Here is a 25,741-nt window from a genome sequence, read left to right on the forward strand (position 1 = left end):
CACACAACTGAGCAAATCCTGTGCCACCAGGCAGAAAAGGGCACAGAGAGAGCCATATGCTTGCCACTCTCATATTGAAAGCCTAGCTAACTCACACTGACACACCCAAAAGTACATAGTCAGGATCACTTCTGCCAGCCTTAAAGTCATCTGAAAGAGATGTCCAAGCTTGAATACCTCCTTCCAAACCCAAACTTAAACAATAGAAAACTAGCCCTAACTAGGTGCAACAGTGGGGAAAGGGGGCATAGTATTCTCCAAGCTACTTCATGCTGAACTGGGATGAAGAAAGCCTTGTGTGGTCCTGTGGGAAAAAATGTTAGTTTAGTGAAAGTCCTTAATTGGATTAATCCAGTCCATGTCTCATGGAGATGCTTGATTGAAGGTCCAGGTTGAAGTCATTTTCTTATTTGAAGTTCTGGTGTTGATTGAAGTCAGTACCCGAAGTTCTGTCCAGAGTGTCAGTTGAAGCAAAGCAAGTTGGATCCAGTGTACTTGAGATGTGGCCCATTTTCTTTCCGGAGCATCCAGGGATTGTTGTCTGGCAGTTCTTCATTGGCTGTGTGGGACTCAAACAGAAATGTAAACAGAGAAATTTACTTGAATATATATGCATACCATGAAAGGCAACAAAAGGAAAAAAAATTTATTGGGGAATGTATACTTTGAGAGAAAGAGCCAAAAAAGGACAAATGACAGTCCCCAATTTTTCTCCTATTCTGTATTACATCAATTGGCTTCTTAATATAATACAGAAACTTGTAAGTTTATTTTACAACATGCTTGGATTTAGAGGCAGAAATCCAAATCCAACTCTAAACCAGCATTGATTTAATTGAACAGGGACTAGGAAATAAAGAGAAATAGAGTTCCCTGAGAGATAGTTGTAAATTAAAAGATTTGGAACATTCCTTTTTTTGAAGCTTACCGTCTCATCTTAAGGATCTACCCATGCAGTGTCCTTTGGCTTATGGAGATGAGTTTTTCTGTGAAGATAAAAACAAAACACTTTACTGTCCTTTAGGAGGTTTCTATATAGTTTGTGAGTTGTACCCTGGTAGATTACCTGTGACTTCTGCTCATATAAAGGTTATTCTTTTTAGACTTGATTCTTGAATATCTTTGAGGGTATCCAAAGTTTTTCATCATGGGCATCAGTACTGAGTATGCGGATCCTCTGCTCAGGAATCCACAGCATATGTGTTTCAGGATGTGGCCGAGCACCTACAAGAGACAGAATATTATAGACCCATGTAACATCTTGGTGAGAGTTCCACTTTCCCCAAGGAGAAGATCTGTGTAGATGGCAGGTTTACTTTTAGTGTAAGTGGAAGACTTAAGAGGCAGGTATAATGCCCATTGTCTTCCAAACTGACCTCCCCTAGGCCAACATCATTAGGGTCTCTTCAGGAAGTATATGAGGTATACCCTGGTGGATTACCTGTCATTTATCCTCCTGTAGAGGATTTATTTTTCAACACAAATCTTGATTAAATTTGATGGTATCCAATATCATTAGGTTCTCTTCAGGATTTCTGATTTCAGGGAATAATTTCTCATGGTTGCCCTGGTACTTTGCAGGAATCATGCTATAGGGGTCATGGAGGAAAGTATCCTGCAAGCAGCATGTCTACACATAGGTAGTCTCCTTTTTTGCACCACAGCTAAGGTCCTCTTGTCTAAATTAGTCAGGATACATACTTGGTGAAAATCAGCTTCCATAAAAGATCCTGTCCAAAAGACCCTGCAAATATTGAAAAGATTGCCATTAACAGACCTGGAGTAGACCTATGGGATCCATGTGACCCACCCATACCAAATTGGTCATCTTGGCAGTGCCAACAAGCCAATAGGTATATTTAAGTATTGTCCAAATAAAACACATTATGTCCAAAAGAGTATCTCAAGGACTCACTGTCAGCTGTGAGGAGGATACCTGTGGATAGTTTTGGGATGATGTTTATGAAAGTCCTGCTATAAGTAACTGGTACTGATTGCACATGCTCCTTCTCCATCCAACAGACAAAATGTGAGGGAGAATGGGGCTGGAAATAGGGGTCCTCAGATGACATCTGTTCTCTCAAAAAAGAACAAATGCAGGAACATGACTTTCATAGCAGGGACACACAAAGTTCCCATCTGAATCAAGGCCAATGTTAGTAAACAGAAATAAACAAAACATCTGTTCATACTGAGTATTGCCTTCTTAATCACAAGAACCTGTGTCTAGAGCCAGTGATTTTCTTAGGTCATCTGTCCTGGGTTAGACTAACCAGGCTACAGCACCCAAGGTTCCCTTTGCCAGGGCCTGTCTTCAGAAAGTACACTAGGATAGGTACTAACCTTAGTAATCAGCCGGTGATATAGAGCAGCTATGCTCACACAAGCAAGAAGTTCAGTAGCTTTGTGCTAGTTTTCCTTACAAGGCTATGTCCACCCTCATGTATGTGGTTCCTCATCCCAGTACATAGTAAGTAACTGGCCAGTTTCAGATTGACTGTCCTACTGTACTGGTGTGACAAGATGTTCACCTGCTCTACACAAACTGTTCCTCCATAAACCTTATGCAATATAGTGTGAGAGGGGAAAGATGCTCTGCTTGCCACAAGTTATGCCAAGATCCCTCTCAATGAATGACTATGTCGTCTCTCATTATGACTTTGTCCTTCTGCATCATAAACCCAATGACCATTTTCCTTGGAATTGTAAAAGGCTGGCTTTGGCAGCCTCATGCTTATGTGTCTGTAGATCATTGTCAAGGGTAGACCAGATCACAGAAACACCTGTCATACAACAGGACTAGATTGGTGGTCTCAGTGCTGCCTTTAGCCATAAGATGCCCACAGATGAGTCCTGTCCTTCAGTGCCTCCTGAGTGGCCAGTCTTCATTGCAGACAGCAGCGATCTCCCTGGAATATGTCCATAACATCACTTAAAGACAACTTTCACAGGAGGACACCCAAGTACATGGTCTGGCTGAATTCCTCAACTCTATTGTCAAAAGGTTCTGTAGAGGTCTGAACTCAGATGTTGGATCTGAACGAAAAGTATTTTCAAGACTGTTGACTAAGTCATGTTTCTACTTTGCTCCAAGACAGGCAGGCAATACCTACCTTCCAAGGTGGAGCAATATCCCTGATTTCCATCCACAGTGGTACCCATTTCCTTCCATTTTGCTGTCACATTCCTGTTAGGAGACAGATTTGTTTCTGACAAATGCACCACAGTAAGGGGTCTTTCACCAACAGCCAAATGACACAGCATCAAGCAGTGGGACTGTGACTCCTATGATAAGAGGGACAAAGTGATGAAGGCAGGCTGCAAAAAGGACAGCAAAGAGGGGAGCCGGAGGAGGAAGAGCTCACCTTTCCCACACCTTTGTAGATGTGACAAAACATCTACATTGGACCTCATCTTGAAGGTAAAGAAAGAAAATAAGTATTGCTGTGGTGAATCCACGGAGACTATCCCATAAGGACTTCTAATTTAGGGGCAGATTGGAGTCGAATTTTGGCACAATATTTCACTCTGAGAAAAATGCTATGGAAGTCCATCCATGGGACTTATCCTTGCTAACTATGGTGTCTATGTAGAATCCTGTGGAAGAAGATGGCTTACCTCCTTCTGTGGTGGACTTTTCTCCTGGGTTAGTAGACAAAATGCCATCTTAACAACCTGCAGGGCTCCAACATTGGCTGTCTCCGTCACACCAGGAAAATTCCTATCCCATGTCTCAACCTTCATAGAGACTTATCACTTCAGAAAATGGAGACATAGGCAAAACACAGTCCTAAGAAGTTTGAAATATGTTGTTGAGATTCTTGACTCTTATTTCCTTCTGGGAAATCCATTTTCAAGTGTTTCTTCCCCTCACACTCTTCCATAGCCTTTGGGGTTTTCTTCCCCCCAAACTTGAATCCCCTCTTATACTTTTCTATTTTAACTAATTAATTCTTAATGCCTCTGCAATGTCTGCTTCTCATCATCTGTTGTCAGCCTTCAGCTAAATCATTTGTGGTTTTTGCAGAGGACTTTAAAATATATGTGACTAAGTAACACAGGAGTGCATCTTTGGCACCCCATGGAGCTGCATGTGTGAGACTGCACTGCTCTCCATTTCCACTGGTTCCACTTCCTTCTGAGAAACATGGTTTCTTTTGGAGGCTGGCACACAGCAGCATAGTCATCTCAGACAATTTCCAATTCTCTTCTTCACCCTCTTCCAAGCTCGGGATAGATGGCTCTCAGAGGCTTCAGATACACCTCTAGGAGGAACATCTTCAAAGCTGTTCTTAGAGGTAGCCAGAAAGGAAGGTCTCTGGATTTCAGGGATTTCTTCAGGAGGGACATCGTTATAGCTGTGATTGAGTGCTTCCTGAAGGAAAGATCTCGGGACTTCACATATGTTTTTAGATAGGACATCATCAAAGCTGTTACATCTCTGGATTTGAGGTATGCCTTAAAGGAGGACAAGGTTAAAGCTCTTCTGGGATGATTGCTGAAGAGAAGATCTCCGGATTTCATCAATGTCTTCAGGAGGGACATCGTGAAAGCTGTTCTCGGATGTTTCCTGAATGGATGATTTCTGGATTGCAGTTGTTTCTTCAGAAGGGACATCTTCAAAGCTGTTCTTAGATTTTTCCAAACCAGATGATCTCCAGATTTCAGGTATGCCTTCAGGAGGGACATCTTCAATGCTCTTCTTTGATGTTGCCTGAAGGGAGTATCTCTGGATTTTGGGTATGTCTTCAGGAGGGACATCACCATAGCTGTCCTTGGATGTTGTCTGAAGAGAACCTCTCTGGATGTCATATGTGGCTGTAGTGTTCACAATGTGAGGGACCTCCCTGTAGCTCCCAGAACTCTGAGTGTTTGAGCTATTCTTGGGGGTGTTAACTTCCTGGGTTGTTTCACAGGACAAGAAGGATGAAGAATAAATGCTCTCAGAGGACAGGGATCTTGAGGATGAGCAATTACAAATCATGCTATCCAGTGCCAAACATCTGCTCTTGACATAAGTAATCTTACGAGCAAGTTTGGGGGCTGGGGGTGGATGATTGTTTCCCATCTGCTGGCAGCACAAGCTGGCAGGCATGCTCAGGCTTCTCATCCTCTTCTTCCTTGATCCCTTCTCATTATGGATCTCGTGTTCCTCCAGCAAGATGAGAAGAGCAAGCTCATTTAGTCCCCTCTGAGTTGGAAAGCTAGTGAGAGCATCTGCTGGGGACATAGTAACACGGGCCGGCAAGAATTTCGCAGCATATTTATAGTGGTCACAGGGTGACTTGTAGTTTAAAATTAGGTATGTGGCCATGATATTATTGAATTTCTTCTCACGTAGAGAAGCACTAATGTCCTTGGGATGGTAGCCCATTCTCCCCATAGCCACCATAATGCTGGGATTCAGGTTGTTCCAGAGTGCCTCTAAGGATGGTGTGATTTTCCCAAATTCTTCCTTCATCTTGAGCCACTGGTGCTGCCTAATGTCAAATATCTTGGGCCTCTGCTCAGGCTTCACAGTGAACAACTGCACAAGGATGTTTGCTATGTTTTGGGAAAGGGTGTAAGGGAGGTGGTACTTGGGATCCAGCATCTCCTCCTTCATGTCTGAATAGTTGTTGGCTTTGAAGGGAAAGGATGCAGTCACCATTGTATATAAAACCACTCCCATGCTCCAGATGTCAACTGCCTTTGCATCGTATTCCTTGCCAGAAAACAACTCTGGAGCACAATATTCCAGGGTTCCACAGAAGCCCTTGGTACCCTGGCCGAGGGTGACTCGGGTGGCCAGGCCAAAGTCGCACAGCTTGATGTTGCCTTTGGCATCAAGCAGGATATTATCTAGCTTGATGTCTCTGTGTGCAATGCCATTGACATGGCAATAGTGAACTGCACACACCAGCTGTGTAAAAATGTGCTGGGCCTGCTCCTCCTGCAGATGGCCCACCCTCCCAATATAGCTCACCAGATCTCCACCAGCAGCATGTTCCAACACCATATAGGTGTATTCTTTGGTGTTGATGGTATGGAACAGCTTGATAATATATGGGTGGTCCAATGTTTTATACATGTCGATTTCGGTTTTTCTGCTGACGTCATTTTTGGTTCCATTTTGTAGGACCTTGACAGCAACTTGCACCTCTGTGTGAAGGTGGTAGGCAAGCTTCACCTCAGCAAAGTTCCCTTTGCCAACGGTCCTGAGGATGACATAGTGATCTGAAAGTGTCTCCTCTTCAGAGACACTGGCCTTCAGGTCCAGCTGTATTTTCACCTTCTCACTGTTCTTGTTAGTGAATTTATTGGTAATATCCATGTCAACATCAACTGAGAAAACCATATTAAAAACAAAGAGAAGTAGGCATTAGGGAAATTTATACGTTTCAGTTTCTATGTGAAAAAGTGTGTCAGATGTGAGGCAAATTAACTATGAACTAATGGTTCACAAAAAATATACGTAAACTAAGCCCCACCCAAAACAAATTTGGAAACCATACTGAAGTTGAGAACTGAATCTATGTAAATAGACAATAATGAACATTGCAGAGACATAGAATCTTTATTATTGGATAGGGCAAACAACATAGACACAACCTTACCCAAGTGATTAAGTAGGAGAAAAACACAGTTTAATTCTATTGGCAAACTATGGTGTTGTTACACCAAAAATGGCTGGAATATAAAGAATCATTTAGAAATATTTATTTTGCCAAGTAACAGGGGGTTTCATTTTGATATGGAGAATATATGCTGTCACTTCTCCAAACATTCCTGAAGATAAAAATGTATTAACCAATACATGCAAATCAAATTACTTCATAACAATTCTTGGGAATAAACTTTTCTTTCTTGGTTACTACTAAGTTCTCAATAATCTAAATAACCTATGGAAATCATACAACTATAAATACTTGAAATACTTTCTTAATGAAAGTATAGAGTTACGAATACTACCCGAAAATCAACATTCCTGATGAAATAAATGAGAGGGATTGGACATGATCGTGGTAAACTATTTAACAGATGTTCCCCTATCCTAGGAGAAAGAAATGCAGTTTTTTGAGAAAATATTTTCCATTACCACAATATATGGTAAGCCCTTAAAAGCGATCTGATTTACACATTTTTCCTGTTCCCAAATTGTATATTTTACTCTGTCATAATTTGGTGAAAATGATATCATATTTGTCAACACCATACTAAAAAGTGGGTTTTAAACAATGTAGAAAATCATTCTGTATTAGGTAATAGTCATTTGCTATCATGAAACTCAATTAATGTAACATTTCTCAGTCATCCATGATATCATCATGTATGTTAATCCATATGTACATTTACAACTTATTTTGAAGTTTTTATTCTTTCAATAGATTAGATAATTTGATACATGATTATTCAGTTTACATTTTTATTCTATTATTTTTTATCTGATTTGACATTGTTTCTTAGATGGAAGTTATTACATATATGTTGTTTCCCGGTGCACCTGTAAGTATAAATGATGGTAATGTCCCAATGCTTCTTTCTTCTCTCTATAGTGATATAATAAAAAGGCTATCTAGGAACCAATGATGTCAACGCATTTCTCTTTCCAATTGCTCATTTCCTAGTATTTTTTATTCTTTCTTCATCTATTATACACTGACCATATATTCCCCTCTTTGCCCTCCCGCAGACTCTCCCCTGTCTTCCCCAGATTTACCATCTTTACATAATCCCTCAGAAAAGGACAGGCTTCCCAGGAACATCAACCAAACATGGAATAATATGCTACTATATGACTAGGCAATTCAGCAGCAGCAGGAAAAGGGTAGCATAAGTAGGCCAAAGAATCAGTGACCACTAGTCTTCCACAGTTAGGAAACCCAGAATGACTTCTGGCTACTTAGCAATAACATATATACATAGGGCCCGGGTAAGGTGTCTACAGGCTCCCATATCTATGTGAGCACCTATGTGTGCCAGTTAATTTCTCTGTGTGCAATGTTCCTTGTGCTGGCCCTGACCACTTTGGTTCCTTCAATTCTTCTTTTGCATGTATTGTTAAAATGTATACTGGCATGAAATGGAAAGCTGGAGCAAATGGTAACTTTCTAACCTTTTATAACCTTCCAAAACTGAAAAGAGGGCATATAAAAAACAAAGCAGATTAATAAAGAGAAACAAAGTTCAATATTCATTGAGAAAAATATCTGAAGAAAAGAATGTTGGTTCAGTGACATGATAAGGTTCTATCTAATTAAAGAGCTGAAGATGTGCCTGAGTAAATCCTCTGAAACTCAGCCATACTGCTAAGACTATTGCATATATGCAACCTTATTGTTAGGCCTCATTGCTGAAGAAAGACAAATGTATCTCAGCCAACTTGGAGAAGTTGAGCTGGTGTATACCTAGAAGCTTTACCACTCCTGAATTTCAATCATGACACAGGAATGTACTCTGCATTCTAGTGAAGGAAAAAGACAATCATCAATATCACCCAGCTACAAACCCTAGGACAACAGTGACCAATTGATGAAATAGACTGAAACAATAATAGTTTGTTTGTCAATAACCAACCACTCTGTGATGTGTTTTGAAGCCCTCTCCAGGAGATATAAGCCATAACTGACACTGCTAAAGTATCCAAAAATCTGAGCAGATAGGTCATGGGCCTATGCACAAACCCAGTACTATTACCCTGCTAAAGGAGCATAGTGATAAAATGACTCTTGATGACATACTGCTATACTGAGAGATTAATGTTTCAAACAACCCACACCAGTGAAACTCTGTCAGAGGATATTGAACTACCACAGACTCATAACAATGTGGGGAAAGTGTGAGATTTTGTAATACTTAGTTCTAAATGGGATGGCCTCATGAAAATTATGCCTCAAGGTTCAGGGAGCTATTGAGATGAGGAAACAGAAAGACTCTTGGAGCCAGAGCAAATAGTTGATTCCAAGGAAGAGTGTATTCCAGATACAACAGGACAGAAAAACCAAGAAGTAACACAGACTGCTGCAATGCACTCAACCATGCAAATTTTCAAGCCAGATGGATGGTCTAGCAATGAAATGGGAAGTGAAAACAGGTTTCTCTGACTAACCAAGGACACACCTGCAATTTTATCCTGATGGCAAAGGAAGAAGAAGTTTCCTCCAATGAATTCTCACTGGGTACCTTAATCACTTCTCTTGATAGAACACAAGTTTGGGAAACATTGGCAAACACATAAATCAGCTCAATAGATATGTGGTAGATGTTTGTGCTCATTTTCTTTTCTGGAATTTTATAGGTATAGATTGTGTTGATTTTCTTTTGGTTTGTGTTTTATTTTTTTTAAGAAAGAAAGGAAGATCCTAATAGTAGATGGTAGAAATGGAGGGAAGGTATGGAAGTAATTGGCAAGGGGAAATCATCAAAATATTTGCACAAAAGTGTATCCTCCATATCTAATGGGCTCCCAAGCATATTCATGCACTGGGGATAAATACTGGTTCCACTGCCAATAAAACCCGAGACTGCTCAGTCCTCTCGACTGACTCCTAATTTTAGAGGCCCCAGTTCATTCTTAGGCAGACTTCTATTCTTTTATTGGGACATTTTACAGTAGTGAAGAAGTTACAAAAAAAGACTGAAAACTGTTTTGTATTTGTATTGGTACACTTGGCTCTACGGGAGGTGACAATTATCAGGAGCTGAATCCTACTAGATGTGGGGACTTGGCTGTGCAAGACAAAATATCTAGTAGACACAGACACTGCAATGTATAGCGTGAGGGTTTTAGTTATAAAAGGGTGTAGAGGTGATAGGTCCTGATTTTGGTTTCCAGAGTGGTCCTTTGGTTAATGGAAGGAAAGCTAGCAGTCAGAAACTGACACATCATTCTGAAAGAGAGAGAGGGAAGATGAGAGTGAGTGCAAGAGAGAGAGAGAGAGAGAGAGAGAGAGAGAGAGAGAGAGACAGACAGACAGACAGACAGACAGACACAGACACAGACATAGACACAGACAGAGTAGGAGAGAGACAGAAAGATACAGAGAGATATTCTTTTGTATTTCACAGATGTTTATACCTAGCAGGCATGGAAAACAAGCCTTGTAAGTGTGAGAGAGATTGTGTGTGTGTGTGTATGTGTGTGTGTGTGTGTGTGTGTGTGTGTGTGTGTGTGTGAGAGAGAGAGAGAGAGAGAGAGAGAGAGAGACTGTCTCTCTCTATCATTCTCTCACCCTGTCTCTCTCTGCATGGACCAAGTCAGGCAGCCTGATATTGGGTGTCAGTTGGGGGCCTAGGGCAGTCTATGGGACTTCTTGCCGTGGAAACAGTAATTATCCCCATGCACAAATAGTCTTTGGGAGACCATTCACTATCGAGGGATGCTCTTTCAATATGGATACATAGGGGAGGACCTAGGTGCTGTCCCATATGACGGGACAGACTTAGATTACCCCCCCAACGGAAGCCTCATCTTCCCTGGGGTCTGGATGTGGGATTGGTGATGGACATGGTAGGACGAGAGAGAGAGGACTGGCAGACTGGTTTGTAAAACAAGATTGTTTTTAATAAATAAAAATGTATTTTTAAAGGTTTTCAATGATGAAATGTCTAAAGGAATAAAAGCCTGTTATGATATATATTCATGTATGTAAACTACCTGACTTTTATAAAGAGTTGACCCTGATATTTCTCCAACTATTCAATAAGGGAGAATTAAAGACACTCTTTCTAATATCTTCTACAAAGGCTGAAGGAGCCTTCTGCCAGACCTGTGGATATCAGTTTTCCTTCAGTGATACCATATGTAGAAAAAAAAATCACTGGTATCCAATGTTCAGTGTTCCTCTGACTACCTGAAAGTTGTGTTGTGCACAGACAGATCAATAACTCTGAGCAAAATTAAATAAACAGAACAAATCACCCTAACTTTAAAATAACAGAAACCATAAATCAACAGTTTATGCACTTGAACATGACAATTCTTACTGAAATCACTTGAAACACTCAGCAATTTCAATAGAACATAAAGAAGGTCATGTTCATACTCAAGATGAGTTCATGACTGAACAACAAAGGGACAGATCCAATAGGAAAAATCCCAAATGAACATATGAATGTAAGGCTCCAGGCAATAGAGGAACTGGCTTTAATCCCAGAACTCCGGAGGCAGAGGCATGCAGATCTCTGTAAATTCTAAGCTGCAATGGTTTACCGAGTAAGTTCCACAGGAAAGGCTCCAAAGCACACAGAGAAACACTGTCTCAAAAAAATACACAATACAAACAAACAAATGAAAAAATGTAGATATAGTGTAAAAAGCCCTTACCCTCAAGAGTGTAATTAAGTTATTTTCCAGAAAACAGTTACAAATGAAGATAACTTTGTTATGAGTGACATACCAGACTCAAATGTAAATTTTGAGGGAACATGCCTGGAGGTGGTGATAAATGCTTTTCTCTTAGTTGTTGGAAGGCAGAGACAGGCAGGTTTCCGTGGGTTTCAAGAAGGCCTGGGCTAAATAAAGAGCAAATTCCAGGATAAGCTTAAAGGCTACAAAAAGAAACTCGGTCTCAAATACCAAAAAAAAGGGGGGGAATATTAGATTGGACAGTGAGGTATAGGGATAGCACAGCAGTCACCCTGGGATGGTCCACAGTATTCTGAAAAGAGGCCTGGTTGTCTCAGCAACCAGACTCTTCAGATAAAAGTGAAAGAGAACTGGGTGGTTTAAAATCCAGGCTCGGTTCCTGATGAGTCAGCCAATAGGAACAATGTCCAGTAGCCCAATCCAAACTCCAAAGTGTTTATGACAAAGAGAGCATTCTGGGTCCCATGACCCATTCCAAAACAAAATAGTCTTGGAATACAATAGCCAAGGAAGCTGTACCTGGTGTTGCTTGAGTTGAACAGAAAATCCTCTTCCAAATTCACAGCTTTGAGCACTGTGGGTTCACACTGCCTGGGGCACTGGTGTCAGCGAAGTGAACACTCTGCCTTCACTTGCAAGACTGGCACCAACTGTCTCTTGACCACCCAGCTCGTGCAACTTGTGCATCCTGAGCTGGAACCTGATTGGTGAGAGTTACTGAACTGAGCCAGTCAGAGTGAGATGCCAATCTGGGCACCCTGATTGGTCAGGTGAAGTCACGTGACTCATGTCTGCTCTAAGGTGAACTGTCAAATGCCCGCCACGTGGGGAACAGATGGGAGTCCTGTGACAGCAGGCTTAGAGAAGAAGGCTTTGCTTGTTCTGTGCCTTTTGTACACAGCACAGCCAGCAGGCAGCTATCTCTCCACACTACTCCCCTACCAGGGTCTCATTTCAGTCTTGAAATTAGACTTGGTTTCTGAAAGTCTTTTGGTGTTTGAACAGGTTCTAGTCTGTTCTGAATGGAACGTCATCAGGCAATATCTGTGAACTGATGACTTGTGATCGCCATAATTGGAACATCAACAGGACCTCATTAATTTCTGCCTTTAAAGTACTAATTGTCACAAACAATAAATGCAGTCTGATTGAATCTCAAGACCATCAATGCATGTTGACCTTTCTTTGGAGCCCCTTTAATCTCTAGTTTAATCCAAGTGCTTAGATCTGTGTTCACCCCTTTATTTGTCAGCAGGAAAACTACATCATTAACCAGTCATGGCTTAATGTGCCTACACTGGTCATCAATACTCTGTAATTAAAACAATACAAAACCTAATCAGTCCAAAACATTATGTTCCTCATTAAATTTCTCCTTCCTCTCATTGCTTTTGTGGTGGGTCATTCTAATTAAAAAATATCTACTTCTCAGTTGTAGAAACTTTCAAAATTTATTCTATTTACATGTTGTGTTATTCTTTATGAGAACACTGTCAATCACTTGGTGAATTAGTCCTCAAAGTCCTGGGTACAGTTTGTACATTTCCCTAGTATTCCTGCCTAACCTGTCACCAGTTCTTTGATGATTAGTTGGTGTTTGTGTGTTTTTTAAAAACATCACACATAAATATTACATCTATTCTCTCATGCCAACTTCCTTCCTGCTTGTGCCTCAGCTTATCCCATATAAGCCCCAAACATAAACCCTTTAATTAGTAAAATGCATGCATATGTGTGGCTTTGTGTTCATACATAGACACATGTATTTCTCACCTACTGAGTACATTTAGTTTGTTCATTTGTATGGGAATGGAAAAGAGTCCACTTGGGACTGAACAACCTAAGTGGGAACTTGTCCCTGGAGGACACTGATTCTCACTGTCCTCTAGGGTATTGATAACCTGTAACACTTCTGGTAGTGTTCCATATGGAATTGACCCTGATTTCATTTTTATGTGAACTGATGATGTCATAATTGTCTTGCATTTGTAACCACCTTATTGAGAGGCAGAACTAATCTCTCCCATAAAGCACATAATTTCACTTTCAGGGGTCTAGCTTTAGCATGGCATAGTCACTTCTCTGCATTTTGATCAGGTGTAGGTCTGTGTAAAAGTCTGGTATTTCAAAAGGAAGGTGCTTTGATGAGGGTCAGCTGCTGTATTTAACTCTGTGTACAAGGATACACATTTGGGATACAGTTAGATATCACACTGGTTTAAGAAAATGGAAGTAGCAGTTTTCTTCTACTCACTAGTCCATGACCACCCCAGTCAAGTTTTGTTCTCTAGGTTTACAATACCAGACATGTTTTCCTATAGAAAGATATGTAGTGAGAACAGAAACTTTTAATTAAATGTATGGTTTTCAATTTTTCCAGCCATGAACTAAGCAGATTTACCATTGAAGATACATAGATACTCCCTTCTACTTCTCATTGGTATGAAACAAGAGTAGAACACCATCCTGGGCACATGAGACATTTCCAAACAACAACAAAAGGAGGAGGCGCCAGAGGTTGTTACTGAGCACACAAGTGCCATGTAATCAGTTCTGATGACGGCATTTATCAGGGTTGGTAGCACATGCCTGTATTCCAAGCTCTCATGGGATTTAGGAGGAACAGAAGTTCAAGGTGCAGCTACATAGAGAGTTTGGGGTCATCCTGATCTACAGGAAACACTGTCTCTAAATAAATGCACTTATAGAAATAAATAAAATCTTGGAGGGGAGCTGATCAGTGGTCATATGACTACTCTTATCTGATGTGTCAAGGCAGGGCATTGACACAGGTCCTACCTTCCAAGAATAAGTTACCAGCTTAGATTTCACAACATTGAGGAGTGGGAATAGCTATATAGTTGTGCATTAAGCAAGGCTTTCTGGTGCTGATTGCTGATTTCTTATGCAGAGTCCTTTGCAGCCACCTAAACAATGCACAATGTAGACATGCAACCTTTGGTAGCTGTAGGTTAGAGGTAATCACCTGTCAAAATGGATCCAGGGTCTAAAAGGTAGCCTGGATAAAAGCTATCCTGATGCAGGGAGAGAGCCAGAGAATTAGAGTGGACCAATAACCAGGAAAGGTTCCCAAAGGAGAAGGCACAGGCACAGGAGTGGGCTGACAGGGAGTGACAGTCTGGTCGGAGAAGGCACACGTCCAAGAAAGGGTTGTATCAGAGTGGGTGTTGAGGGGAAAGCCACCAGGCAGAAGATGGAGAGGAGTTGGTATTAGGAACATGGTCAGGTTGCCCATGACCTCGGGTAAGGGGAAAGCCAGGATATCAACAGTGATTACTTTGGGTATATTTAGTAACTAATATTTAAGACACACTCAATAAGTTTATATACTAGAGTAGAGATTATTATTAAGCAATGTTCATCTTTAACAATGAAATCCATATGTTCTAGGTTGAGAGTATTGTTTCCTATGGCATGGGTTCCCAAAGCTCATTCATGCAACCGGAATAAATATTGGTTACACTGCCAGTGGCCCATAGACTGTCCAGGGCTCTCTACTGACACCCACATTCAGCGGCCCTGCTTCAGGCTTAGGCAGACCCCTATCCTTTTTTTTTGTACCCTTTTGCTTTAGAGAAAATGCTTCCAAAATGGACTGATACCTGACTTGTATTTTTTATTGGGTCTTTCCCTCTAGTGTAGGGGATAATTAGTAGCAGTTGAATCTTGCTATATGTGGGGTTTGGGCTATGCAATGTAAAATACCTAAAATACCCGGTAGCAATAGATATAGCAATGCATTCTGTGATGGTTTTATTTACAGAAGAAGCGAGCTGAATCCTGATATATGTGTTGTTTTGACTATGCAAGAGAAAATACCTTGTAGAAACAGACATGCTGATGTATTGTGTGACGCTTTTAGTTACAGAAGAGCTAGTAGCACCTGCATTTGCTTACCAGAGTGGGAATTTGTTTGAATAGAAGGATATCTAGCAGTAAGTTACTGACACCTCATTCTGAATGACACAGTGGCAGAGAGACAGAGAGTGTATTTTCATGGACATTTATACCTACAAGGAACAGAAAACTTTATCTCTCTCTCTCTCTCTCTATATATATATATATATATATATATATGTGTGTGTGTTGTGTGTGTGTGTGTGTGTGTGTGTGTGTGTGTGTATTGTATTTGTGTGTGTTCCTCGAGTGTCCAAGATGCTTTAGTTGTTAGGTAGGGTTAATCTCAAAGGACCTGTCATCTCCCATGTGTGTATGTGCATATTTGTGTCAGTGGCTATAGAAGAGGGAATTCTAAGCAGTATCTGACTCCAAACTCTGCATGAGGAGGTTGTGGCTGTAAGGCTGTGGACACATTGAAGAACCTGACACCTTGCCCTATGTAGAGAGTTTTGGTTTTAAAGTAATGGAAATGTATCAGGACCTTCCTTCATGATCTGCTGTGAGTGTATGTTTGGGGGAATTTGCCTATTGGTGATGCGACACTTACTGGACCCAACACACACATTTCTCTCTCTTGACCTCATGTGCATTTGTTTCTACCTCCTATTGGTTTCCCTCTCTCTCCTCCTCCCTCCCTCTCTAACTCCCTTTGTTTGTGTTTATATAATTTGACTATTCAGGGTTTGGAACTCAATAGGCCTGATATCTCTTTGTGTGTGTGTGAATTATGCTGTACGGGAGGTTACAACTTGAAAAATCTGATACTTACTCGTGTGTGTGTGTGTGTGTGTGTGTGTGTGTGTGTGTGTGTGTATACGTGTGCGTGTGTGTGTGACACCTTGCATTTGAAGGGTAAAAATCAGGGCCTGACATACATCATATTGTCCCTTGTTTCTGTGCAGGGAGAGAATTCTTGGGTTGCTCTGTGCTGTTTGTGCAGGGATATCCCATGAAGAAAGTATCTCCCCACACTTCTTCTCTTCGAGGGTTGTTAAAATAGATGGTTTCTGAAGGACTGATTTGTGTCTGCACAATATCTAGTCTGTCCTGAGTGAAAGGGTCATCAGGCAATGTCTCCACAATATAGTGAGATTGATGACTATCTTAAATGCCATCATAGAGCCTGTATCCAGTAGCAGGTGGAAGCAGAAGCAGACACTCACAGCAAAGCACTGTGTTGAACTCCTGGAATCCAGTTGTAGAGATGGAGGAGTGATGAGCAAAGGGGTCAACACCTTGGTGGCAGAAACCCACAAAAACAAATGGCCTGACAAGTTGGAGCTCAGCAACCCCATGTGACAGCTAGGGAACCAGCATAGGCCCAACCCAGGACCCATGAATGTCAATGCCAGCTAGGAGCCTTGGGGAGTCCATGGGACTTCTGGCAGTGACATCTGTATTCATCCCTAGTGCACAAATGGTCTTTTGGAGTCCAATCTCTATGGAGGGATACTCACTCTATATAGATACATGGGGGTGGAGCTAGGTCCTATCCCAAATGATGTGAAAGATTTAGATAATGCCCCAATAGAGGCCTCCTCCTCACTAATATTTCCTCAACTATTCAATGAGGTAGAAGGAAAGAGACACTTTCCAATATCTTCTACAAAGCCTGTAGAAGACTTCTTCCAGACCTTCCATGAATGAGATACAAGCTTAGATTTCACAATATCTAGGAGTGTTAATAACTGGATAGTAATCTCTCAACCAGGAATGTTTCCCTCAGGAGCAGTCACTGGTCCAGGAGAGGACTTTCAGGGAGTGACAGGCAGGTGGGAGTGGCACAGGCCCGAGATATTCTTGGAGAAGTGTTGGTCCTGAGGAGAAATCACAGGGCAGAAAATGGAAAGGAGTTAGGTGCAAGAACATGGTCAGGTTGCCCAGGATCGGGGAAGAGGGAAAGTCCAGATCTCAACAGTGATTGCTTTGGGTATATTTAGTAACTAGTATTTAATTCACACTCAGTAAATTTATATATTAGAGTAATGAATATTATTAAATAATGGTTATCTTTGTCTGATCTTACTTATTCGAAGTTAAGTTTGAATAAATAATAATGTGGCAAGTCTGCTTGTGCAAAAGCACTCATTTTCAAGATCAGGTAAGGTAATCTGTGCTTTTGCTAGTGCAGATGGGGGGTAGTGTTTCACAAGGGAAATTCCAACTGACAGATTAAATAGTATGCTGATATAACAAAGAAAAGGACAACTAGTTTTTGGAGATTCCCTAACAAATGGGGGATATACTTGTGGGGTTTCCTTCATATATGAAGAAACACAATATCAAGGTACATGTAAACCAGCGTATATCAGGATGGAGTAATGGATTAGTTGCTAAAATGTTACTATTACAGGGAAAGAATATCAGAACCAACATAAAATGTCAGGCATGGAAGAATTTTGGTAAATTCTAGTTCTGGGCAGGTAGATACAGATTGATACTTGTGAATTGTTTTTAAGTATGTGCATACACACACTGTTTTACACACACACACACACACACACACACACACACACACACACACACACCACTATACCACATCATACTCAATATATATTTGTCTGTGAAGTTGAGGATGGTTTGTATTTTTCTATTAGTTAACTTTCATGGTATCAACAAGATTTCCCTTTCTCCTGTCCATTACTATTATAAATAAATCTATCTAAGTTGTACTTTGATCAGGTTGAGTTAGGGACTTGTTACTTGTTTTGATTACTTCTTCATAGATTTGGCCTAATTTAGAAGGAATTATCATTTACTCCCACCCCACTGCATTTTCTTTCCCAGTATTCCAACACTATGTAGAAATCTTTATATTTCTCACCTTCATGTTTACTTGTATTGTATCATTGAGACCAAACAAAAGTTCACAATTTATATGGTGAATGTCCTAACACTTCTCTTCTGTTTCACAGCTGCCTACAACCTGGCAAAAGTCCAAAATGTTCATTTCCTGAAGACACAAGTGTCAGAATTTCATGAAATTTGAGTGGCTACATAACACGCAGGCTCAGTTTTCCTGGGATGTCATTTGATCTTCCTGATGATCAGTTTCTAATCTTCATATTTGAAGAGTTACATAATCATTATGGGTCTTCACAGGAGATAATATAGAGGTTCGAGAACTCTCACCAACAAACCAAGATATGCACAATTCTGTAGACCAACTCATATTGAATATAGATACCTCAGGATGATTGCACATCAGTATACATCAATAGTTTATCTCAATGTTGCTTAGAAATGAAAATGAAATCATAAGCATTTCAACACAATAAGACTAGACACATACTGATTTGAACATGGACCATAGAATCAGTTCTTCTGTGTAGGGTTAGCAGTGTCTTCATAGGACAGCTTTTCAAATATATAAGTAAATTAATAAAAAATAAATAAATGGGAGTATATATAGGAGAGAGAACATATTGTATGTTAATCTTAAAGAGAGAATTTATATTTATTATTTCTTTGTTTCTTTCTTTAGACCATCTTATTTTCTAAGAGTTTAGCCTTCATTATATATGACTCAATCTCTACATTATCTCTGTGATTCTCATTGTCCTGTGGGGGGTTTCCTGAAAACTTTACAGCCATCAGATAAATGACCTATAGAGATGCAAGAAGAAAATTTAATTCTACCTGAATTAGTTAACCAGGAGGTTTCAATCATCTGCATTCTGACCCTGAGTCATTTAATTTTTACATATTTTTCATTTTTTTTCAATTTTTTATTTCATTTTGTATTCCAAGCACGGCTCTAGGAAAGAAGAGTTTGTAATAAGCATAATAGCAAGCACTATTGCAATCTATATGGGATTTCGATCATAAGAATAGATTATTCAGGTGAGGATTGCCACTACAGAGAGTAAAATATCACCAGGACATTATAAAACTTCCAGTCCAGTGTTCTTGACATGACAAGCTTGTGAATCCCTTCCACTGAGGGAAAAAAACATAATGTTCAACAATTCTGTTTTCTCTATTGCTGTCTGTAAACACATGGACTGCCTGTCCTCTGAATATCTTTACTTTAGCAGTAACTGAGTAACAGGCACAATGAATGCATTTAGTCAGCTAAGAGGTAGAGGAATCAGAGCTTGAGAGAGAATCTGATGATAGGGTCCACATCTACTCATAAAACCAACTGTTTGGTGAATAAAAGCATAAATGCTCATTAGAATAATGGAAGACATTACTCTATGGTGAGATGGACTCTAGCATGATTCAAACTGATATGGACAGAAGTAGTTTGGAGGCTACCATGAGTGCAGTAGCTAAAAACCTCCCCCTAATAATTCTAATAGTGTATTGGACTCATATATTTGATATTAATGGCTTAAAGCTTTTTCTGATAAAGAGAGCCTAAGCAAAAATTTAATACCTAAGCAAAAAAATTCCCCACATTATTAATAGGAATGCTTCAAAAGTAGATTGTAGATAACTATGTTATACATTTATGATTCTTTTAAGGCTTTTAAAAAGAAAGTTTCAAAGAAAAAAGCAAACATTATTTAAAATGAACTTTTGTTAAATAAGCAATGTCATAAAATGTTGCTTAATTCACTCTTTAGCTAGAAACTTTAAAATACAACACCTGTAGTAGTTTTAGGAGAGCTTGGAGCGCCTCACACAGTGAGAGAAATATTGGACTTCATAAATTTTTTCATTTTTTTAAACATTAAATTAGAAAAAAAGATTCTTTTCCAAGTCAATACCAATTCCCTCTTCCTCACATTCTCCCCTGGCCCTCATTGACTAACTGTCCCATCATTTTTTTGCTCCCCAGCTATGGTGAGGCCTTCCATGGAGGATCTTCAAACTCTGTCATATCAGATTTTTTTTATTATGTTTAATAGTAGCAAAATTACAGCTATGAAATGATTTCATGGTTCAGCAGTCACAACAACATGAGGATTTCTATTAAAGGATCAGCCTATTGGGAAGGTTGAGAACCAGTAGTCTAGATTGAAAGGAAGAGATTTAATTATTTACTGTGATAGGATATTAGGTTACACCATAGAGATCCTACCAGTCTTGCCCATCTTCCTTCTATACATTTATGTTACAACATACTCAGGATTGCCAAAAAAACCTATGAACCCGTGATTTTTGACAAAGAAGCCAACACTGTACAATGGAATATAGAAAGCATCTTCAACAAATGGTGCTGGCATAAATGGCTGCTGGCATGTAGAAGATTGCAGATATATCCATGTCTATCACCATGCACAAAACTTAAGTCCAAATGGATCAAAGACCACAACATAGCCAGCCACACTGAACTTATTAGAAGAGAAAATTAGAAATACCCTTGAACGAATTGGTACAGGAGACTCCTTCCTGAACATAACACCAGTAGCAAAGACACTGAGACTCACAATTAAATAATGGAACTTCAAGAAACTGAGAAACATATGTAAGGGAAAGAACCCAGTCAACAAGACAACCTAGATGTCCTTCAACTTAAGAATGGATAGAAATAATATGGTACATTTACACAATGGAGTACTACTCCATGGGAAAAAAAGGCAATGGAATCTTGAAATTCACAGTCAAATGGATGGAACTAGAAGAAACCAATCTGCGCAAGGAAACACAGTCACAAAAGGACAGGAATTGTATGTACTCACTCATATGTGGATTTTAGACTGCCAGCCTGCAACCTAGGCTGTTGGAGAGGCTGGTAAACAAGGAGGACCCTAAGAGCGACATACATGGTCCCCTGGAGAAGGGGAAAGAGACAAGATCTCCTGAGAACATTGGGAGCTTGGAGGGTGGGTAGAGGGAACTAGGAGAATGAGACAGAGAGAAGAGGGGAGGTGAAGAAGACATGATGAGACAAGGAGATTGAGTAGGGGGAGGGACAGAAGAAAGCAAGATAGGAGATAATATAATAGAGGGAGATATTATAAGTTCAAAGAGAAAACAGCACTAGGAAAATGTAGGGAGCCGTCCCTGCATTCTCCATTACAAGATGGCGCCTGCATCCGGCAGGCACCGAATGTAAACAAGATTATTGCGCAGGCGCTGGGTAAATTTCCATTCCTTGATCTCTGCCTATTCCGTGGCGTCATATGGCCGGATGAGCTGCAGCCAATCATGGGGTGACATGTCCAAGGCGGCGGTTGCCCTCCTTTATTAGGGGACGGGCTTCTTGGTTCAGGGTCTCCGCTCTGGTAAGCTTATGCTCTCCTCTCAAGACGCATTAAAGCTTTCCTGCAGAAGGATCCGAGTGTCCCGCGTATGATTTCTTGCTGGCGAGGAATACAGAGCGGGCGCGGGACATATGGTGCCGAAACCCGGGAACATGTGAACATTTCCAGCACCTCGGAGACCCCTCTAACGAGGCGGATTCAGAACTGCAGGGTGGTAAATTCGGAGAGGTATGATTTTTCTGGACTTTGGCTTGGGAATGTTGCTATTGTGGGAGGTTAATATAGAGGCTTCTATGCTTTTACTAGGAGCTATTTTGACTTTTCTCACTGTTGTAACAATCTTAAAGAAGTCCAGAATTACATATCAGAAACCGAATGTGGTGAGAGATGGGGCGCGCCTAACAATAAAATATAAGAAAAAAGGACCTCCCGGGATGTCTAGTGACAAGGGAGTGAATAATTTGTTAAGAGAAACAGCAATAAATAAGAAAAAAGGACCTCCTGGGATGTCTACTGACAAGGGAGTGAATAATTTGTTAGATGATTCTGTAAATAAGTTTAAAGCTTTAAATCTTGATAGCTCTAATGACTCTAAAAGCTCAAGAGATAAAGTTTTAGAGGAAACAGCTCAGCTAGGTGAAAAAGAAACAAAAATGGAGGGAGAGAAAATAGGAGATAACCGGTCACACCCCGGTAAATTTAGGAGAGATGAGGACTCGAAACCTAGCCTCTGCCCTGCAACGAAACTGGAAGCCTTGGAGCTGAACAGCTCAGACTCTGAGATTTTAGACTCTAGCAAGGAAGCAGAGCTAGAGAAAGAAGCAGCACGATACCACCCCGATAGATATCGGCTGCCAAAAATGCCAGCGGGTGTGCTTCCATCAGCACCCCCACTATTTGGTACCGACTCCTTTTTACCATCAAAGGAGCGGAAAAAATTACAGATGGCTTTCCCAGTCTTTGATAGGGGAAAAGGCCATGCATGTTATTCAACACTGCTTGGAGGCCTGGGATGCCTGGAAAAAGCCTCATATCCTAAAGTTGCTCAAGTAATTTATGTATGCTTGTTTTAAAATGTTCCATTTCCTGGTATGGCCATTTTGTAGCTGGTCACATGACTGACGGTAGCCATTTTGCTAAAGTTCCATCTTGACTAAAGGTTACCGCATGGAAATTAGAGGTACCATCTTAGAAACAAGTTTTTCAGTTAAGATTTAAAATGTTAATGCTTCTATATATTACAGAAAGACCTTAAGGGAATTTAAATTTCTTTTTAAAACCAGTTTTCAAATGTTTAATTTTATTAATGTTTTTACTTAAAGAGCTTCAATTTAGAAATTTTAAGCAAAGCCTGACAATGTAGAGTTCTTGTTTTTATAAAAGATGCTAATCTATTATGTTGGTAGCACACACCTTTAAGCTCAGGGTGTTGATGACACACGCCTTTAAGTTTTGGGCGTTGGCGGCATACGCCTTTAATCCCAGCACTAGGGAGTAAGAGGCAGATGGATCTTTATGAATTCAAGGCCTGCCTGGTCTGGCAGATCAAATTCAAGGACAGGCTCCAAAGTCACAAAAAAAAAAAAAAACCTGCCTCAGAAAGAAGTTAAGCTACTGTTTAAGGAAGTTCAGCTGTATTACAGAAATAAGACTTTACCTAGCCACCTGTGTGCTTCTTAAAAACAGATAATGGGCCGGCTTATACCTCTCAAAAGTTCCAGCACTTCTGCAGACAGATGGAAATTACCCATCCAACTGGCCTACCTTATACAAGGCATTATGGAACGTGCCCATCGCACACTTAAGTCTTATTTAATCAAACAAAAGGAGGGAATGGGAGCATCCTTACCCTCGGTGCCAAGAGTTACAATATCCATGGCACTCTTTACCCTTAATTTTCTAAACATTGATGCTCAGGGCCATACTGCGGCCAAGTGCCACATCTCAGAACCTAAAAGGCCAAAGGAAATGGTAAAATGGAAAGATGTCTTAACTGGTCTTTGGAGAGGCCCGGATCCTATTCTCATAAGATCCAGGGGAGCGATATGTGTTTTTCCACAGGATGAAGAGAATCCCCTGTGGATCCCGGAAAGACTCACCCGAAGAGCCTCTTTGGACCCTCAAAAGTCGGAACTCCACCCTCTCCCCGGGAGTTGAGAGCCGCTATTATCCAGATTAACTCCTGTCCTTGACGGAGGGACTGTCATCATGGATTGCTTCAGCTGTCTCCTATTTTAAGAAAATGGGTAGAGGTGGGATTGTTTGGTGCAGCCGTTTGCTGCGGATTGATGTTGCTTCTCTGGCTGGTCTGTAAGCTCAGGGCTCAAACTAAGAGAGACAAGGTGGTTATCGCCCAAGCGCTTGTAGCTTAGGAACAAGGAAGCAATAGGCCGCTGGCCAGACAGCTCTTGCACACCCGGAGCCTGGGCTCATTGCACAGGGTAGAGTGCCTGGCTTGAGCAGCCCATGAGGGATGCTGAGCATAGGCATCGCACAGAGTTGCCTATTATACAGGCTTCTCTGGGAGGTACGTTGTCCTGCATAAGGGTTGCCTGCCCTAGTCTCCCTTTCCCAGAAAAACGGCAGAGGACAGGTCGAGAGTGCTTCGGGTCAAGCTAACAGCCTAGTTGCGACTCCCGTACACAGTCTTAATGTTTGATTTTGGGAAGGTTCAACCTCTGCCTCTATCCCTCAACATATGGGTGACCTATTTGCTTGTAAAAATATAAAGCCTTATCATTAATTAATAAAAAAAGGGGGATCTGTAGGGAGCCGTCCCTGCATTCTCCATTACAAGATGGCGCCTGCATCCGGCAGGCACCGAATGTAAACAAGATTATTGCGCAGGCGCTGGGTAAATTTCCATTCCTTGATCTCTGCCTATTCCGTGGCGTCATATGGCCGGATGAGCTGCAGCCAATCATGGGGTGACATGTCCAAGGCGGCGGTTGCCCTCCTTTATTAGGGGACGGGCTTCTTGGTTCAGGGTCTCCGCTCTGGTAAGCTTATGCTCTCCTCTCAAGACGCATTAAAGCTTTCCTGCAGAAGGATCCGAGTGTCCCGCGTATGATTTCTTGCTGGCGAGGAATACAGAGCGGGCGCGGGACAGGAAAATGTGGAGAGCTGCAAAGATGACACCAACTAACAATCTAAGCAACAGAGGAGAGACTACCTTAAATGACCTATCCTGATAATGAGATTGATGATTAATTCATATGCCATCCTATAGCCTTCATCGAGCATCTGGTTTAAGTACAAGCACCCACCCACAGCTAAACCTTGAACTGAATTGTAATCCAGATTCAGAGAAGGAGGACTGATGAGCAAAGCTTTCCATACCAGGCTGGTGAAATTCACAGAAACAGCTGACCTAAACAAGGGAAAACTCTTGGTCCCCAGATTGACAGCTGGGAAAACAGCATGGGACCGATCCAGACCCCTGAATGTGGGTGTCAGTGAGGAGACCATGGAAATCTAGGGGCCTCTTGTAGTGGATCAGCACTTATCAATATCATACAAATGGACTTTAGGATCCCATCAAACATGGAGGGATACTCGCTGATCCTAGAAACATGGGGGTTGGCCTAGGCTCTATCCTAAAGAATATGACAGCTTTGAAGACCCCCCCCTGTGTAAGGCCTCACCCTCCCTGGGTAGCATAAAGGGTATGGGATGGTCTGGAGTTAGTTGGGCGGGCAGGTGAGGAGGGGAGGGGAGGGGCCTGAGATTGACTGTAAAGTAATTTTCTTTCTAATAAAAGGGGGGAAAATAAAATAAAATAATGACCCTGGACCATAGGTGTTATTTCAAATATACAGTTATGAGTTTTAGGAACTATTATGGCTATTAGAGTATAAGGGTAAAAATGTAAAATTCTTTGTTTAAGTAGACCAGAAATATTGGCAAACTTCCCCTTTGCTGGTCATTAGATTTGCTACATACCAACTTGTAGAAGTACAGATATATTTAACAGAAAGAATTATCTAGTGAGGTTTTTAATGTTTGCTCAAGTATTTAATATATATTTGTTTTTATCTTAGGATGTTTCTTAAGATAACATCCATTCTTAGTATATCCTATTATTTCCATGGTACATATATTGTCTGAAGCGGTCAATGTAAATAGCATCATATTGTTGTACATTTTTGAATTTTCCCTTTCCAACTTCGTTAATAACTATGCTCAGAGTGTGAGGAAGACTTAATGAATTTTAACTTAATATAATAAATGAATAACTATTTGCATAACTCATTACATACAAAGACATACTACAGTTGGCACCAAAAAAACTTGAATTCCTTTATCCTACCTGTGTTCT

The 25,741-nt window shown here is 40.8% G+C and overlaps 1 protein-coding gene across 1 annotated transcript; it reads right to left on the reverse strand.

Moving 5' to 3' along the window:
- Positions 1-4,459: 4,459 nt before the first annotated feature.
- Positions 4,460-6,313, reverse strand: LOC113833167 (sperm motility kinase X-like). Its single transcript, XM_027393511.1, has one exon. The coding sequence runs from the start codon at positions 6,311-6,313 to the stop codon at positions 4,460-4,462; it is 1,854 nt and encodes a 617-aa protein (XP_027249312.1).
- Between the last annotated feature and the right edge of the window lie 19,428 nt (positions 6,314-25,741).

This window comes from Cricetulus griseus (assembly GCF_003668045.3).
Source record: "Cricetulus griseus strain 17A/GY chromosome 1 unlocalized genomic scaffold, alternate assembly CriGri-PICRH-1.0 chr1_0, whole genome shotgun sequence".
NCBI lineage: Eukaryota > Metazoa > Chordata > Mammalia > Rodentia > Cricetidae > Cricetulus > Cricetulus griseus.

Excerpts from the sequence above, each read along its gene's own strand:
- LOC113833167 (XM_027393511.1), bottom strand. The coding sequence starts at position 6,313 with ATGGATATTACCAATAAATTCACTAACAAGAACAGTGAGAAGGTGAAA.